The following is a 20,101-nucleotide window of genomic DNA, read 5'->3' as shown; positions in this document are numbered from 1 at the left end:
GTTCCCTAGGATCAAGGAGGCAGCCCAAATCACTAATATGTTCTACTGGCCAGTAATACATGCTGACATTTAAACCTTTGTTCAGGCTTGTGAGATTTGCCATCGCCTGTTCCCTAAAATCTGTTTCCAATCATTGAAATTCCCTTCTCAAAAATTGGTATGGAAATTGTGCTGCTGTTAGAAACATCAAAATTGGGGAAAGAACTTGGAAACCATCCTGAGGAGGTTAGTGGAAGAAGTTGGCAGAAATTGGGATCAGATGATTCCATGTGCTTTATTTGCAGTTAGGAAGATACTTCAGGTCTCTACACAATTCTCCCTGTTTGAATTACTTTGAGAACCCCTGGGACCTCCTGGATATGCTGAGGGAAACCTGGGAGGAAAGAGATGAAGCCCCACTGCCACTCTGCCAAACTGCGACTAGGCTTAAAGAACACATGAAAGTTAGATCTTTGGTGCAGACCAATATGGCCAAGGTACAAGAACAACAGAAAACCTCCTATCATAAAAAGATTCCTATTAAGATCATTTTCCATAGGACCAGAGGTCTAAGTCTTGTTACCCACTTCGGAGAACAAGCTAATATTGAAGTGGCATGGACCATAATGAGGTGCTAGAACAAATGGGACCTTGTAACTTTAATATCTCCCAACCTGATCACTGCCTAAAAACACAAGTTTACCACATAAATCTAAAGGAGTGAAGGCAAACTACTTTCACCATTTTGTCTTGTTTTTTGCTGGCGTATTCGGATAATACCACCCTAATTCCACCCAAACACAATAACAACAAAAGCAAGACTTTAGGCAATTAACTGACTTGTTGAGAGAAGAGCCAGGAAGGGTGAAGGATATTTATCATCATAGCCGCACTACAGAAGTCAAAGCAGTACATTCCTACAGGCTCCCAAAGTCCCGAAAAAGAAACCATTATTCAGGAAGTTAAGCAGATGCTGGAGGCTAAGTTTATCGTACTATCTACTAGCCCCTGGTCCCCCCATATCGTGTTGGTGTCAAAGCCTGATGAGAGTTGGAGGTTCTGCATCGACTTTAGACAGATGAATGCCATTTCGTCCTTTGACGCTTACCTAATGCCACGTATTGACGATCTTATCAACCGGTTGGGTAATGGTGTCTATCTTTCCACTATAGATTTTAGGAAAGGCTATTGGCATATTCTATTACATGGACCTGACAACGAGAAATCTGCCTTCACTACTCCTTTAGGTCTGTTTCAATTTTGCCATTCGATCTACATGGGGCTCCCGCAACATTTCAAAGATTATCTTACAACCCTATTCAAACTTTTGCAGAGCCTATATAGACAATATTGTAATACACAGTAAAACTTGGGAAGATCATTTGTACCACCTTTACACTGTCATGCAGGTACTTAGAAAATCAGGTCTGACTGCAAACCCCAGAATATGCAAACTGGCTTAATCTGCAGTCAAATATCTTGGGTCCTGTGGGTAATGGCACTGTTCAACCCCAACACAAATAAATTGCAGCTGTCCTGGATACCCCTAAACCGAAACAAAGAAAGATGTGAGAGCCTTTTTGGGGTTGATAGGCTACTACTGCCGGTTTATCCCAAACTTTTCTAGCAAGACCTCGCGACTCACTGACCAACTGAAAAATGCAGAGCCCCAAAAGATCAGTTGGGATGAAGAAGATGCTCTGCTACAGCATTTTAAAACCGACCCTCTGTCAGAGCCCCATTTTGAAAGTAGCACACTTTTCCAAAGAATTTATATTACAAACTGGCACTTCCTTAATGGGTATAGGGGTCGTCCTATCTCGAAATCATGACTGACTAGCACAGCCCATATTGTAAATCAACAGGATATATTTGCTAGGGAAAAGAATTACTCCGTCATTGAGCTTGAGGCACTTGCTATTAAATGGGCTGTACTATATCTTAAATACTCTCTGCTATGCTGTAAGTTTAGGCTGATCACGGACCACTCCCCTTTAGTGTGGATTAGTCAAAGGAATGAGTACAATCCAAGAGTTAATGCAGTGGTTCCTGGACCTTCAGCCTTATTGTTTAAAAGTGGAACACAGGAAGGGTCGAGATCACGACAATGTCGACTTCCTCACCCAGTTTCCATGTGAAACACCCAGGTCCAACTCACATAGGGGAAGGTTATGTGAGGATCCTGAGGGCATCCTCCTTTGTGCTCCCCTTGGCTCTTCCTCTCGGGTGGCCAGGGAAAGGCCATCGCTCTTGGATCCAGACCCTGGATGTGGATAGGCAAGAGAGGATCACCTGGGTGGAGGGACCTTGGGGAGTGGGGAGAGGATGTCTTCAGGTGAGACATGGTTGTCCCCTTTTAAGAATGAATCCTACCCTCCCCCTACCTTTGTTTGGTCTATCCCTTCCATACACACCAACTGTCCCACAATCCTATGCTTTAAAACTGGGACAAGGAAGAGGAAACTAGGAGTGATGCGCAATTCTAGTCAGTTTCACTAATTTGGTCCTGAGACGAGGAAGAGGACTACGGAGGAAAACCATTGCAATGATCAAGCATGTCCCATTAATAGTTGCAACTGTGGTCAAGCAAAGTATTTTCACCTGCAACCAATTGAGAGGTCACAGGTGCATACAATGAGAGACCAACAGAGGAAAGGAGAACATGCCTGGCGAGAAGGACGCAGCTGCGATGCGAGGAGCAGGCCGGAGAGGGGCCAGTAGAGAGGATGCTGTGTGTTGCCGAGAGTCAAGAGAGATGCCACAATCGGAACGGGCCATGGAGCGTCAGAGCCCCTGCAGGCTCCTTTGCTACATGTTCACAACTGGAGCTGGGGAACACAGAAGACTCCATATTCCTGTGGGCCGCTGCAGCGAGGTTCACAGGTGGCGAGCGCTGCTCGCTGGAGCTCCCGACGTGTACCCGGGAAGCAAGTGGAAGCCGGAGAAAACTGTGAAGATGCCCTGAGTAGTAGCCGAGCACCAGTGCATCTGAGAATGGGAACACTCATACTGCGGTGCTCCAGTGGCAGGAATTGCACATTTGCAATTACCTATTGAACTGAAACATCTCAGAATAGGGTTTAGAAACCGAATGGAAGATTTTGAATACCGAACAAAATGCAAAGTACTTTTTGAAATGCAACAAGATATATTGAATACCGAACTAAAGAGAAGATATGGAAATTGTGAAAACACAGCATGAGTGCAAAGCGAATGATATGCAGTTTTGAACGTAGTGGAAAACCTTTAAGAAGCATTTTTGAACAAAGTAAAAGCCTTTAATCGAGCACTTATGAATTAAGTGGAAAGCAAGTGTGAAAAGCAAGTTGAAGGCGATGAGAAAGCAAGGTGGTTGAAAAGGATTAGCACCACATAATGAATTGAATGCTAGTTGTGGCAAAGCTAAAAGACTGCCAAGGAGAAAGGTACAGCTAATGCTGATTACTTACATAGGTGAGCGGAAAAACCTGTCTTGGCCAAGGAAAACCAAGAACCTCACACAGTAGCAAGGGTTATCAGTTGCGTGACCTGGAATAGGTGGACAGTGTGGTCCGACAACTGTGCCTAGATCGAGTAACCCCTACATGGGGGAAAAGAACCAGGAAAAGCCAAGATATGAAGGCTGTGCTGAACTGAGAGAAATCCTTGGTTTGAACTATTTAATGAAAGTCAATAGACTTGAATTGATTGCACTTCTGTGAAGGAGCTCTTGGGGAACGAACCCAGAGGCTTCTTGGAACTGTATTAAACTTGGGGTAGGGACTCCGAGACCTTTTGGAACTATTTTGAACTTGGGAAAGGAGAGGCTGAAAATAAGCCAGAGCTGTAAAGGATCAGAACTTTATTTTGAACACTGTTTATTTTTGTGCTGACATCCCTACACATTCTATGTCTTTAGTTGTGAGGGCAAGTATAGGTTTTGGACACAGATAGACTTTTGAGTTGAACTTAATGGCACAGACTGTCCTTATTTTCCTTAGGTAGGGAGATCCCACCTTAGCTTAGGGGCAAGTTAGGGCCTCCATCCTGACAAAGTCATTTGTTAAGGAAAATGAACCTGTTGTCGGTGTCTTGCTTCATGATGCTTTCACAGGTGGCAATACCTTCACACAATGCAGGCATAGCAAAGTTCTGATTACAATTCTTGTTCTGTCCCACGGGTACACCTCCTTTGCCTCTGAAACAGAATGAAAGTCTAGTGAGTTTCTGTAAATTAACAGGTTATTCGTGCTGTTGCAAACTTGTTAATCTGCTAACATGTGAAGCCCATATGTTTCTGCATTTGCCATCAGCTGTTATCCCATCTTCTGTTGTATATCCCACCAGTTCCTCTACTTTGAATACTGCTTGGCCCGTCACCCGTCTTTTACTATTCTTTGTTTGTATCTCAGAAATGTGTGATGACCACTCTGTTCCTGCTCCGAGTTAATGCAGTTTTTCATAGTTTCTATTCTACTCCACTTTGCTCAGTGGTGCTTTCTCCTGTTTCAGCTTCTTGTTAAGGCTCCGGAATTGTGCTGGTGTCCCTTAGATCGTCAGTTAGATGTACCCAGGCACTGCGATCTTTCAATTAATCAGCAGTGAACATGGCGAATATCACTTTGTGTGGTCCCGTAAACTTGGGCTCTCACCACTTCCTTTTGTGGTTTCTCACATAGAACTTATCTCTTGGTTGTAGCTGCAAGGGCTGTAATGAGTCTGTACTGCTTGACTTCTGTGCAGCCACGTTGGAGTTTACCCAGTGAAATATAAACTTTGCACATGTTGACATTTCCCTAAGGTACCTGTTAAATTGAACATGTGGCATATTGTGCAGTTGGCCATGAGTTTGTCCACCTGTTCAGACAGGTTTGGTACAAACCAATCATCGCTGATGTGCTTGGTGGTGTGAGTGAGGTAGTGCAATTGCTCCAAAGCTATGGTCAATAATTCAAATGACATTACTGCTTTACCTGTGATGTCTTGTCTCCATACCAGGTCCGTGGGTGATAGTGTGCATCCTGTCTTCACCCACAATGCCTTTTCTTGTGGCAGGGCTTTTTTCTATAGCTTTACAATGTGTGCCATTGGCAGTGAATTGTATGATTCTGATACATGCTTGTGTTGTACCACTATAACAGGTGTTTTGCTTTCCATTGGAAATGGCATATAAACTGCCTGCCTGGCAACTGCATTAGCAGCTGCATTCCCGTACAAAATTAGGTCTGTTCCTTTAGTGTGCGCTGCGCACTTCATGTGGGAACATTTCAAGGCATCTATTAGCTTGTATAATAAAGCTTCATGTTGAACTGGGGTCCCATTGGCTTTCTTGTACCCTCCCCTATACCTTCTTCACAATCCTGAGTATATTGCTGATGTTACCGAAGCGGTGTCAGTGTAAATGGTGAGGTCATCATCCGATGACGCTTCTAGCGCTTCTGAGTGCTACTAGCTCTGCTGCCTGTGCCGAAAAGTGTGAGGCCAATCTTTTTTGTACCACTACCTGATATTATTATTCTTGTCTTTTCACGCATCTCACCACTGCTGGCCCCCCGTGTGCCTCTGTCCATTCTCCTGATCTATCGTCGATGACCCATCAATGTACAGTATTTCTCCTGTATCACGCTGCATCCCGCTCGCTCTGCTGCTTTATACTGGGTTACCCTCATATACTGCACAGTCGTGTACCTTGTCTTGTGGTGCCACAGGCTTTGCTGTGAATGCTGCTGGGTTCACAACGTGACATCTAACTATGTTAATGGCTGGGTTTGACAACATTACCTCTCTGTGTTTCAAGGGTTAACTTGTTTTTTCCAGAATGTTGAACACTGCGTGTTCAACTTACAATGTTACTGGGCAGCCCATTGTGATAGTGGCAGATTTCTGAATTAAAAATGTGGGGGCTGCCAGAGCCTGCTCGAATACTAAATGGCCCTGTATCAATAGATCTAGAAGCATGCTATAGTAGACTAAGGGTTTGTGTTGCAGGGATGAACGTTGTGTAAGAACTGCTGTTTTAGTCTGTCCATTAGAGCGTGAAAACAAATAGAATTACTTGTTATGCTCTGTTGGTGTTAGCACTGGAGAATTACTGATTGCTATTTTGAGATCTTTGAAACACTCTGTTATTTCATCTGTCCATTTGAGGGGTCTTTTTCTTTTATGGGAGTCTTCTAATGCCTGCTGTAAGGGCTGTACACACATGAAATAGTCAAAGATCCATGTTTTGCAATATTTATACAACCCTAGGAACTGCTGCCATTCCTTTAACTGTAGTGGGCTGGGGTGTGTTGCACACTGCTGATGCTTTGTCTGGGTTCACTCTTCTACACGCTGTGGATAGTATCTGCCCTAGGTATACTACCCCTTTCTGGCAATACTGTAGTTTCAAGAGCTTTATTGATTCTTTCCTACACTGGTTTTCTGTTGTGCTGCACACTAACAGGTCATCTACATACAATTACCAAGCACAGTAATACAGTATGTTTCCTAGGTCCATTTGAAATATGCTGTTGAGTAAGATGCTGGGAATCTGGTTGCAAAGTCACAGAGAAGAATGCATTTTTTAGATCCATTACAGTGAAATAGGTTGCATCTGCAGGAATATTGCATATTATTGAGGCTATATTGGGAACTAATGGAAATTCTGCTGCCACTATATTATTCAAAGGACAGAGATCCTGTATGAACCTCCATGATGATCCTTTTGGTTTTTTCACAGGGTAAATAGCCATGTGTCATGGTGACGTATTTGTATTTTGTATTTTATTTATTTGTAGAGCGAGAGCACTCCCGGCCCTGAGGCAGCTGGCCGCATATCTTACAGCTATTAAAGCTCTTAAGGCAGTACAGTTAATGTGGATCGTACTATATAATGCCTTGCTTAATCAGTGCTGTAAAGGTGTCATATCATCTGCTTCTCTGGTTAATGGATATTGTTTCACTGTGGGGAGTATTCCCCTGGTTTGAGTTTAATTCTTACTGCTCCTATACTGTTCAGTAAACCTACATCATGAGGGTTGTCGGCCAATTAACAAATGGGTACTTCTGCCATGTCCTCGTATAACCGTGATGGCAGTGATGTGGCGTTCAGTACTGTGTTTGGTAGCTCTCTAAGTTGCAGTACCATGTGACACAATTTGCATTTTTGAACACCATCTCCCCTTCCTTTCCGTGTCTGCGAATAGCCGTTCATCAGTCACTTTCTGCAGTGGAAGTGTGAGGTCTATGCATAGTACTGCGTGCCGTTCTACTCCCTCATCATCTGTGCCTGTTAGAATAACTACATTCTTCCTGGTAACCACTGCCTCTATATGTAACATAGATTTCCTGGAGCGTTCTCTTGTGGAACAGCTGGTCTAAACATGAATTCTGCAGGTAGGCGGAATATCATGTAATGCAAACCAGGGAGCCATCCTATTAAAATGGTCACTGCATACATAAACCTATGTTCCTGCAGTGGTACCCCTCAAACTGCATAGTGCTTGAACAGCTGCTGCTACTCTTGTATAATACATACCTGGTGTAGAGCATACAGTTTTGTCTGTGAAGGAAATGTTCACGTTCAATTTGCTCAAAAGGACCCTTCCCAATACGTTTACTGGGGTTTCTGTGCTGTATAATAAGGGTGCTAACACTTCCTGTGCCCCTACAGTGATGGGTAGATCGTCTGTGAATGGAACCATGACAATAGCTCCAGAGAATCCCTGCGTGTCCATGCTTCTCTTGGTTAAAGGAAATATCTTTCCCTTATACAGGACATCCCTTATAACTGCATCGACCACGAAGGTGAACCTTCTGTCATCTATCTTCACTCCCAACTTGGGTTCCTTTTCTGAGTCCGGGGTGACAGACAGGACTAAACACATCCAAGCTCACTGTGGGCTGTCCTATTGTGGGTACATGTTTGTCCCTGGGAAAGGGAAAGGATTACCTCCCGGGAAGTTTGCTCCGGTGTATTGTGTTACTGTCTCCCGAGGTAGTGCATTCTGCTCCCATGGCGGTGTGGTAGCTTAGGCAGGCACTTGCCGTGTGTCATTCATAACATTTGGAGTTGGATATTGTATGTGCTGCAGCTGTGTGGGAGCCGTTACTTGCATCGGGTCATGGTTCTGTGGCTGTGCAGATCCAGGGGCATACCTAGGTACGGGAGCTGCTACTGGACCTGGGACATAAAGCGACCCGGGAGCATATGCTGGCATCTATAGGGTGGCGTATACATGGAATATGAAAGCCTGCTTCGGCGGTCTTGCACCAAGTTCCTCCGAATCACGGTCTTAATCCTTTGAATCCCCCCAGTCCTTTTGGGAGTTACTACTTTTCCCATGGACCTCTCCTATGTCCCTTGTGCAATCCCTTGGTCCCCCCAACCATCCTTGTGGCTATTTTGCCCTTCGGTGGTGTTGGTAACGACTGCACTTTCTATACCTACTTTTGCTAACTTTTTCTCTACCAATTTGTCTCTGCTTGCTGCACCGTCACTTTCACCCTTTCATTTTCACGTTTTTGCTTACAATAATATACTTATGTGTTTGTATCTCACCCCATTGCATTTTATCCAAATCGGCCTGCACCTCTGTGGGGAGACCTCTGCGTAACATGTGATGAAATATTGGTATACTCTTATCCCATGCTTCCCCTGTCTCTTCTCACCACATCTCCTGAATCGAATGGATGTATAGTGCAGGATCCTCATCTTGCTTCATAGTGCGGGCCATAATTGATCCTGTATCAGGTTTATCTGGCTATGCTCTTCTCAGGGCATCCCAGACATAGGCTCGGTATTTATTAAAGGGAGCCCCATCATGTACATCACTCTCTAGTCAAACCCCAGGGTATCCAGCTTTTTCCAAAATTGTGTTTGTTTGCTATCCTAATATAGCGGCGAGCAAGCTATTTGTGTATCCTACTGCCAACGTAACTCCTCCTGTCTGCTTTTCTTGGGCATAGATCCAATTCCGTGCTCTCGCTTTAAGTGGGGGCAATGTCTTAATTCAATTATTTGTATCCATTTGCGGCCAGGGCACATACTGTGATCTTTCTATTCCCCTCTGTATCAAAGGGAACTGTGTCCCATTTCTTTTTTTTAGGTGCTTCCCCCTTTCTTTTCTTGTGCTGTTGCCATTCGCCTTGGGCGTGATCTGAGCCTCGCTCCCCATGGCGTCGCCTCAGTTTGCTCTTCTTCCGTGTCCCACTCCTCTTCATCTGGTTGCCCCTCTCCCTCAGACAACACTGAGTCATAGCCTACCTTATGGTGATGTCCCTCTCTCTGCAATCTGCCCCATTGTTTCCCTTCATCTGCCTCTATTTTGATGTCTTTAATAACTGCGCCATCTATCTGGAGGACTATCTGCCCCACCTTCCATTTGTCAGTGTCATTTGTCAGTGTCTATCGCGGGGCATTGCTTTCCCCCTTCGCTTCTGCACCTCGCTCTTGCCAGCTCCTCCTCTGTTCTCTTAATTTGTGCTTCTAGGTCCTTGTGCGCTCTATTCTCTATCTTATGTGTGGGTCTTGTACTTTCTCTTTATCCAGGCTCTCTTCTGAGCTTCCTGCGTTGGGGTGCGTGTGGTGCAGGTACCAGCGATTATATATCCCATGGCAGGTTGTAAAGCATATGTTCTGGGTATGGCGTGGCTATCGACTGGGCAGGCGTTGGAACCTGGATAGAATTGGTGCTTTCTCCTGGTAGGTGTGGAGCTGTGGCCAGCACAGGTGCCTTATCCCCTTTTTATTTGTACCCTCGGGATCCCCTTCTTTTTCATATCATTTACATAACTCAAGTACACTGTGTCTCTTCTTCAATTCTTGACCTTTATAAATTGACGACAAATGCGTGTGCAAATGCTCAATAATACCTTTGTTGAGCGTACCTTCTACAGGCCAGACAGTATACATTGCCCTTCCGTCCGTCACCCATTCTTTATGATATTTAAGAATGTTCTCCTTATATGTTGGGTGCTCTTTGCACACATGCTCAACCGGCGTACATATCTTATGCAACATAGATCACACTGATGTAATGGCCAACAATGAATCGTCACAACAAAACAAAAAAACATTTACATCAAAGACCTCCTGATTCCACCCCCAAAACAATGCACCTCCAATTTACCACAAAACACTAAACAAAATCACAGGGCGTCTCTGCATGACAACCACCAATAAATCTGCTCCCACATTGAGTTCTTCATCCCCAATTTCTCTACCACTCTTCACACATACACCAAACTACTCTCGCCTCAATCCAAAAAACATCTTTACATCCAATTTATACAACACAACTAAAAGAACACCTATGTACACAATGGTTTATTTTTCCTCCTCTCGCCCCCTTACCTCGGGACGTAGGGATTCAGTTCTATCAACTACAGGACCCTCACTATTTCTCTAAGCAGCGCTGCTCTCCCTTCTCTATTAAGGGACTCTTCACTTAAAAATGTCTTCACTGATCCTAATATTGTGACATCACTGCTTCCCTCTGCGGGAGCACTTTTCTTTATTCTTACTCCAAATTAACAAGAAAACTTTATATACACCACGTGGTGCACTCCTTCACACACGCCTCATTCCAAATACTCTTCCTAACTGATCGCTCGTCCCAGGTCATCCTGGGTACCTTCTCCACCTATGGTGTCCCCCAGGGCTCCATCATCTCATCTTGGTTCTTTAACATGCACCTTACTCAGGTGGCACTCCTCATCTCCTCCTTCCCTCCAATTTCTAGTGTTATCCTGACGACACAAAACTCTTTTCAACTTCCTGCTGACCACCTTGCACCTTCCATCATCCCTGACTGCCCTTCTGCCATCCTGGCCTGGTGCACTTCCAATGATCTCTGCCTCCATGCCAGAAAAACAGAGATCCTTCCCATTGAGACACCTGCTCCCACCTTCTTCCCTTTACTCTGGCCTTCCTCCATAGCCTCTCCCCCTGCTCCCTCTTCTAAAGCCAGAAACATTGGAGTCCTCTTCGACTCCCCTCTCGCCTTCCTTCCTCCCTCACACCCAGAACATTGCCAAGAAGTCCCACTTTCAGCTTTTCCTTCGCTTATTGGAAGAACTATGTCAGTGCCCTATAGCTAGACATACATTGATCAAACATAATTGGAGCTAACCCTCTTGACCCCCTCTGCCCAGGGCCACCCAACGTGACATTACAAATCTTCTCACACCGTCCCGTAATGACAAACATTTCATGACATAATTGCACTGACCCCCAGAACTTATTCTCCTGCCAGTGGCGAGTTCTCATGAGAAACACAATCAAACTTGGGTTTGGCAATGAAGTGACATTCACACTGCAGCTAACCAATGAGACACCTTGTGTTAGGCAGAGTTTGAATGCAGTACCCTCTGGGAACACTACAAACAACTATGACTACAGTTATGGGCAACCCAACCTTTGGTATAAGCTTTTACTACACAGTTCTGGTAGCATGTTGAGCAGCCAGGCTTATCTCTATAGGGGAAATGTGAGCTGTAGTGGAGTTACACAAAGATTCACAGTTAGGTATTCAAATAAACTCTTACACTCAAGGTTTCTTGCATAAACAATTATTAATTTATTTATCAGTCAGCTATAAAGCCTTCTTCAGGAGGGAGAAATGTAATAGTGACACACAAATACACTTCAATACTGTACACTCTTGAGCAGTTGGACACAGGGGATACTAAGTAACCCCTCCAGCACTCTATTGTAAGATAGGTTGTGCTGGGTCTAGCAAGTACACTGCTAAGTAAAGTCAATTTCATTTTACTGTTCTGGGAAATGGTAGTTTATCCCAGAGAAGGTACTGTGCCGCTGCACTGAGGGTGCTGTGTGACACAATGTAAAAGATGATGCCTATGAGTTTGTTAGACTCCATAGCCAAAAGAAACACAAAGGTAAAATTCACATTAATATACATGAGAGTGTGGGAAAAATGGTCTCGCTCTCTTCATGTTAAAAAAAAATAAAATCCCCAAAATCCAGCAAAGTTGCTGGGGGTCTCTAAGGTGGAGGGAATTAGCACATTTTTGAGAATTCTCCCCAACACCTTGCTGACACCGGCAAGGACACAAAACACTGTTGCACCTTTGGGACACCAGAACTCTTCACCTGATTGGTCCCTTCCCGGCTCACCCCCTCCCCAGGCCCATCTGCCAAAGGGCGATTTGAAACCGCTGACCCCACCGTAAAGTTTTTCCTTTCTCAGTGAGGGCCCAGGAGACTGGCTTGCTGACCTCGAAAGTGTCAGCTGGACTCATCTCCCAGTGTCTACAGCCTCTTGGGGGACGGTTGAGTTGCACCATTTCTCTAGCGCGCTGCCGTGACTGAGTGCTTGAGAAATCTATGTCTGCCGCGAAATATTGAGTCCATCATTGTGAAGTGAATTACTTACCTGGTGCCAATATGTCAAGGTGGCTGTGGAATGGGTCATGTTATATTGTACTACCCCTGCTGCCTGTTGCCCCTGCCCCAGGGTCCCTGTCCCCCAGCTCCCTCTTGGGCGCCCCCACCCCTACTTTATCCCACAATCTCAGCCGTCTGTACCTGCGTTTTCGACGCATAAGTTAGTTGGTGCAGCTGTCTACAGTGTTCCCGCTCACTCTAGGGATGCCCCCTCCCATTACCCATCATTCTCTCAGCTGGTAAGTGCACCCCCTTTTGACAGCTCTGTATTTGCACCTTTACCACATTTATATCTAATTGCAAGCTTGATAACATTTCCCCAGTCCTCCCCTTGACAATTTGGGCTTGATTGGGGATCCCCTTTTACTATTTGAATCGGCCTTACGACCTGGCAGTGTTGTTGCCACAAAGTGGAATTAGGTAGACTGCTGGGTCAGGGCTACTTTGGGACTCGGTCATCAAGGTGTGGGTGCTTTGCAGAGGGCGGGGAAGGTATGTAAGCACCAGGATCCTTCAGCCCTGTTTGCAAGATCTAATCGGTACGACCAAGAAGTACCTGTAGCATGATAACAGATGCTAAACTATTATTTGAAGAATCAAGAATGTACAGATCCTTTTGCCCTTAATTTAGCTGCGTCTCCTCCACCTCTGAATTGTGCAGAATTTTGCTGGTCCTAGCCTATCATGGGCTGTCCACCTCCTCTTATTAACCCTCTGTTCTCCTCTGTCCAGGATCGCCATGGAAACGTATATCCGCCAAAGGCAGTTGATCATGTCACCACTGATCGCTTCCCGGGTAATTGGTGAGAATGAGCCACTCACAGCCGTCTTTAACAAGGTGATCGCCGCCAAGGAAGTGAACCACAAAGGGCAAGGTATGGTACTGGCTACAGTAAACCTTGGATGGGGCTCCTTAGTGATCTCTTAAAGTATATTGCTGGTGGGGTCCATTGCAAGTAGTAAGCCAGTGCTAAAATAAGGAGTTCATGTAATCAATAACTATTACTAACGATATCTAATCAGTGTCCCATCATTTTGACTATGTCCTTTCAGAATTTGGACTCATTCATTGATCTTTGATTGCACCATCCACGTTGGAATTTAAAACTGCACATGAAATAGATTGAATATAAAAATCTGTACCACTGCTTGAAAATTCTTCAGTGTTTTGTATCTTGAGCTTGAATTTCAGAATCCTGAATGAGGAAAAAACATGTGTTTCTTCCAAATGGGTCATATGTGTGCATTGAATGAAGAACTAAAACGATTTAGTCGTTTTGGAAAACAATTATGTGGTTTTGGGGAAATGTGGCTTTCTGCGATGAGGATGCTTTGAATCTTTGCTCTGTACTCTTGTGTCTCTGTATCTTCATGTCAAATATTTCATTTGTAATTGTCTTTGTAGTTTTTCTTTTATATGTTCGTGCATGTGCTTAGTTGAAAATCTGTTTCTTTTACTACAAATTGTACAACAATCTGATAGTTTAGGCAGCGCTCTAAAATTGTTCTAGATCAAAATAAAAGGAGGGCATTTGCTCACCTTGAGGAACAATGTAAGTTTAGAAAGAATATCTGTATGACTGTAAAGCAAAATGTTGTAATGCTCAAATCTTCTTTCTCTTGCCCTCAATCTGTATATAGTCCTTCAACAGATCATATTGCCATAAAATGTACATAGCAGTTAATGGACAGTTTTATCTGTATTAACTTTGCAAATTGTACTTCCTTCCCTAGAAGCGCCTGATTCCTGGTTTATTCGAATTATTTTTCATAATCCGTTGGCCATTTGTGAAACACTTTCACCAAAGTTCTTCTTTTACGGATCTGTGTAGTTGTAGCGGAAGAGGGAACGCCCTTATATTTTTTAGACGACAGGTCTAACAGGCTTTCCAGTCACAGAATCATTTTCCATTGACCAGAAATGACTCAGAAGAGAACTCTGCAATCCTAGGGCAAGCATAATAGGAGAATCACCTTTGCCTTTTATGTTGCTGCACGGATTGAACACATTGTGCTGAAACTTGTTCTTGTACATGAAATCGCAGAGTGCCAAGTGGGAGATACAACTGGGATATGTGGCGTTAATGTGTATTTGAACTTGGCCCACTGTACATTGTTCAGAACACAGTCCATAATAACCTCAACAATAACCTACATTCAATGCCAAGAGTTTGCTTTAGGTTCCGCTAATAATTGTATGTTGTTCTGCATTGTGGCTTGAGTTAGGCTGGTATCCAGACTCCATTTTTTCATGCAGGGATATGAAATCATATTTTTGCTTTCTGTTTACATCTTGTTTATTTATGGACCTTACTATGAACATCATTTCAGCAGTGTGATTGGTCAAACTCCTGAGATTCTGTTTTCAGGAAAAGTGGTCATATTTTAATGCATTGTTGTGTGGTTAAAAGTTGCACTTTGTTTTCCATGGCTCCCTCCTTTATTGTCCTCTGGTATTCTTTTAGGTCTTTGGGTGTCCCTGAAATTGTTACCGGGGGATCTAGCTCAGGTTCAGAAGGACTTCTCCCACCTTGTAGACCGATCAACAGCTGTCGCCCGCAAGATGGGATTCCCTGAGATCATACTTCCTGGTATGGATGTTCTTACATATTTTGGTGTTACTCAACATGGCGGTGATATGTGTACGCTCTCGACCAACATTCATCTTAGAATCCGATACAGCCCTGGAACACATTGTGTGGATTTTAATTTGTTTGGTCAGCCAATATAGACTATTGTTTTATGTTTTACCCTGGGAGATAAAATGCTAATCAATTCTAATTAAATATAAGTTAAGTTTACTCGAATATATGCACCAAGTTGTTAAGGATGTTCATACTAATGTCAATTGTATATGTAGCAATCCACAAACACTAAGATTCGAGGGAAACAACTTAAGGGCCACACCTCGTAAGTCTAACTCGAACACTGCTATGGCCCCTTCAGGAAACGCTTCACACGTGGTGTCAAGCCGAAAAAAAACATTAAATCGAGTTGCTTGCTAAAATTTAAAACGTTATTGAATCAATTGTCAACATTAATTTAAACTACATTAATCAATAACAATCCAAATACATTTGAGACATTGTTTACCATGTACAGTAAATGTAAACCTTATTGTGTCAGCTTGCAACATACCAGTTAAAAAATGAAATTGCACTTGCACTCAATGGCCATTACATTCACTCACACAGACATCCATTTAATCCAACTATACTTTAATCAGCCTCCATTCTCATCCTACATGTTTCATTCCAACCAACATGTGACATTTCTTTTGTTTGGAAATTCATCAGGGAACAAGCGGACACAAAAATATACACCAACAATCAACAGTTATTTCAGATTCTAAATTCAGTTGCCTTGGAGCATTTTTCTCAACAATTCAGTGTTTAGAAATCAATTCCTCACAAACTCGACCACTCTTGTGGAACGTTCAACGTGTAAAAAAAAAAAACTTCTTTACTCCATAGAGTATGGGACGTTGAATGGTCTACTATTGGGACACGTTGCCGCATCTGCCAGGGTCCGTAGTTCTTCTCGCCCGCCTCTCCGATCCTCTTCTGTTCCGACTAGCCTTCTCCAGCAGCTCCTCAAGCCCCTCCAAATTTGAACGGTTTTCATACTGTCACCCAACCTGAAGGTCCACTTCCCCACGGGTATGACATTGCCACTCCTTCGGCAATCCCGGCAGGAGTCGGCCTGCTGCCGGCTCCCTGCTGCTTCGGCAATGTCTCACCTTCTCTCCTTCGCCCGGTTCGAATCTCTTAGGTAGCTGTCGCAGGCTCTTGACTTCCACGGTAGAAGACGCTAAGTGCTTCTTCAGTTTCCTTATTATAGCGCTGTGTTGTAGTGTTGGGTAAGGTATTGGGGTCTACTATTGGGGTCTACACTGTAGGGAGGTGTGTTGAGTGAGGGTGAGTGCCGCGTTCTCCCTAGATGGTCATCCTTGTACCGAGTGGGGGAGTCTCTCCCCATGAGATCCTCCTGCAGAGTACCAGCCCCAGGGGGACTATCGGGTAGCTGCCTCACCTGCCTGGCTTCATGGGAAGGGGCTCCCCCGCGGGTAGAAGTGGTATCTAAGGATTAGTTGCACACCCCATATATCATCTCCCCTCTAGTTGTACTCCATTGTGATAGTTTGTCATTGTGTACCCTAATCACTAACAGTAATGAAAATTAGTCTTAGATTTTAATTTTCATGCATTCTTGGAGAGCTGAGATTATTCGCACCAGAGAAGGGTGCTTAACCAATCAGATGGCTCAGTCTCTGCCCGCTGCTTCCAGCCACGCGAGGCCCTTCCCTGAGTGGCGCCATTGTTTTTTTTTTTATGTGGGGAGGCAACGGGAAGCTCCTCTCCCTGTTGCCCCCCAAATAATCCTGAACACTTCCCCACTCCCTCCCGACCCACTTGCTGGTCCGACGTTTTGTGCTCCGGTCCCGGCGCTCCTCATCTCCCGGCTGCTGTAGAAATGGAAAAGTGACTTTTTCCCTTAGGTCGGCGGCCATCTTTTTTTCAAGCAACACCAATCTCCCGAGGAAAAATAAACCCCAGGGTGCGGATGGCTTTCACCCCTGCTGTGGGGGTGGAGGGGCGGTCATGGCCTTTAATGGCCCACACCCCTCGCCGAGGACTTTGCTTCGCTTGGGCTGGCGGGCCATTAAAGGCCATGTGCGCCCCCCACAAGGGGGAAATCCATACTCTTTTCCCCTCTTTCCACATGAGTCTTTTCCTTTCTTGTAAAGCATTGCTTTCTTATATGTACTCATGGATGCATTTATTTATGGGTGCGGAGGCTTCTTCTCCAGAGTCAATGAGGGTGGCTGAGGCCACCCTGTCCGATGAGGGCGGGCATGAAACTGATGGGCTGTTCTCTTTTTCTTGGGATGGTGGCTTTTGCTTCCCTCTTTTTTCCTTTTGCTGTTTTCTTCTTTTTGCAATGTGAACATTTCTCAAAATATTGAACTTTGTCACCACGTGTTCAGAATACACACACACCTCTACATATTTCAATTCGGCACTGCTTCCCCTAATTGTGTCTCCCTAAGCTGAAAACGGGTCATTCTGAAGACAAATGAAAGATGAGCGTCCAATTCATGAACATAAGTAGACATTAATAAAGTGGGTGCTCACAAAGTGAAATCAGAACTCTCTCAAAATAAATAATATAAAAATAAAAAACTGCTGCTTGGGTCAGATTCATATGACTTGCTAACCGGAGACATTCTCAACATAGTTCACTCCATCCACTAATCAGGGTTCTCCAACTCTAGCCCTCGAGGGCTGGAATCCTGATGGGGTTTCATGACCGCCCCATTAATATGCATGAGATAAATGTGCATACATTGATTGTGAATGTATGCAAATTCTTTCTCATGAATATTTATGAGGGGTATCCTGAAAACCTGTCAGGATACCAGCCCTTGAGCCCTGGAGTTGGACATCCATGGAACTACTGCTACACATACATGATAACAAGCTAACCTACCAAACAGGAGAAAATGCACATCAGGTCGTTTTTTTTTTTGGTAATGTCTTCTAGTCTGTTTAACATTGAGTGTATTTAATGAGGAATTCTTTGATGGCTTGGAAAATGCTGGCTGTGCACCAGACCCATCCTGTGGATCCAGCAATAGGGTAACTCTTGACGTTGTAGTAGTAGCACCCCACTGTTTGTGTTTTCGACTCAGCTGATCTATCATGCAGAAATGCTGTACTACGCAAGCCATTTTATTTTCCTAAAACATTCGTGCAGGGCTGGAAATTGCTGGGCGCTAGTTAGCTCCTGCTTCAAGCCTAGGAGAACAGCTACTAGGGGTTAATTTTGGCTCCCCCGGCTAACTGGTGCTACACCAGTATATGCATGGCACATTATCTTATTGTGTTTGGGAACGTGTAAAAAAACCGTAAGGGCACATCTAGAAGGCATTTAAAGCATCATGGATCCTATGTATTCGACAGAAAGTTAGTTTGCATTTCATGTCAAAGTTCGAGTTGCAGCGTGTTGTGTACTAGCTCCTAGCTCTCCAGAGAGAGCTCCTGCCTACTGGGTAATGCCTGATACCCAGGAAGTTGGTTTCGCTTCTGCTCGGAAAATCTTTATTTTGAACTCTGCATACTCTGACCAGGGCCGCTGCCCCTCACGCGAGGAAGCGCCCAATTGGGGAACCCCCCATTTTAAAGCACTGATCAGGTGAGGGAGTGAGAGGGTCTTATTTGGCGTAAGTAAATTGCGCAAAAGAAACTGCGTTCGGGCATGGCTTCTCCTTTTCTAGCCTAAAAGACGTCACTGCGGGGTCATTTCTGGACTCGCAAAGATGTGTATGAAACAGAAACGTCAGGCTCTGGTCGGGGAATTTGTTATGCTTCGAAGAAGAGAATCTCGTTTTACTCACTGCCAAGGGCAAGCCTGCTGTCGTTTAGCTTTAGAGCGCCTTGAGGCATGCCGAGATTGCACCAAACGCTATGGGTGCTCTCCCGCGCTTCGGGGTGGGTGCCATAACCTTCATGTCGGGATTGCGGTGGAAATGCTAAAATGTTGCCTGTAGGAATTCACAGCGGAGGGTATGGGTGGTGGGAGTGACGAAGGGGCTTATCCTGCAGTTTGTGGCCGAGGATTTGAGCCCGGCGAGCGCAGATCCCGAGATATCAACTATTGGACAGAGAAGTCAAGGTAGGGGGGAGATGGGATGTGAAGAGGGGCACACAGCCTCTCTATGCTGTTTGAGATTTTCAACCCACCCATTCTAGTCCATGCTTAGTTCCGTTGACCATTCACAATCACTACCTGCCCCCCCTCTACTCAAATACCCCCCCTCTTCCACGATCTCATAGCTTTGTGTCTTTAAGGGAACGCCAGTGCTATTTGTAATCTATATTCTGAAAGGTAGTGGCTTAATCGCAGCTGTAAACCAGCTCTTGGTATACTAATAATGGCTTTGCCAAGTCTTCCTCCAGCCCCTTTGAGTTATAAGCAATATGTATGTTCTTGGATCTGTCCTCGCACTGAATTCCTGGTAAAAGCAATAGTTGTCTCTTGTTTAGGCATTACACGGGCCTTCTCACAATATGCCCAGGTACTAAAACCCTTTACCAGCTGTTGCCATCTTATGGTTCGGTTGTGCCATGATACCGGTGACTGGAAAAAGCCTGCCCCATGCCTACAAGAGCCCACCCTCTGGATGTGCCATTACTTGTTTTATTGTTGTATACATTTCGGAAGAACTGAAACAGGACTTAGCTGTGATATGATGGGTTATTTATGACGCGCTTAATACCCAGAGGTTTCTAAGCGCGTATTTATTACGCTCTTAATACCCAGAGGTTTCTAAGCGCGCGGACCCGGGATAGAACCTGTGTTGCTGGGAGTCGGCGAGCACGTTGCCCCTGAGCTATCCTCTCGAGACTCGTGAAAGTACACGGTCCAGTGAAGCAAAACATAATCCTGCGAACAAAATGAAAGTGGAAAAGATTGTGAAATAATGAAAAGGAGAGAATGAAGAGCAAGACAAGGGGACGACTGTACAGAATATCGTTTAGGATTCATTGTGCTCTGAATTAACACCACTTTCACACTGAATCGAGAATTATGCTAGGGCAAGGCAGTGGAGAGGAAGCCCGTATTTCAAGCATTTCTCGAAGCCTTGGGAGTGTGGAGAAGCCCTTCCTCTTGGGGATGCGGTTTCTCACACCTGGTAACCGTGGCAGCCCGGAAGGCCTGTGCGGACATTGTGAATGCTTACCTTTCGAG

The 20,101-nt window shown here is 44.7% G+C and overlaps 1 protein-coding gene across 1 annotated transcript in view; it reads left to right on the top strand.

Annotated features, from left to right (window-relative positions):
• The window catches only part of DOCK5 (dedicator of cytokinesis 5), a 1,209,967-nt gene that overhangs the window by 424,890 nt on the left and 764,976 nt on the right, over positions 1–20,101 (top strand). Inside the window, exons 12-13 of the mRNA XM_069617597.1 lie at positions 13,082–13,224; positions 14,815–14,940. Coding sequence (XP_069473698.1) covers positions 13,082–13,224; positions 14,815–14,940 — 269 coding nt within the window. The remainder of the gene's footprint in view (positions 1–13,081; positions 13,225–14,814; positions 14,941–20,101) is intronic.

The sequence above is a fragment of the Ambystoma mexicanum genome, chromosome 10, assembly GCF_040938575.1.
Source record: "Ambystoma mexicanum isolate Mex_15411 chromosome 10, UKY_AmexF1_1, whole genome shotgun sequence".
Lineage (NCBI taxonomy): Eukaryota > Metazoa > Chordata > Amphibia > Caudata > Ambystomatidae > Ambystoma > Ambystoma mexicanum.
This window is presented reverse-complemented; position numbering and strand designations above follow the sequence as displayed.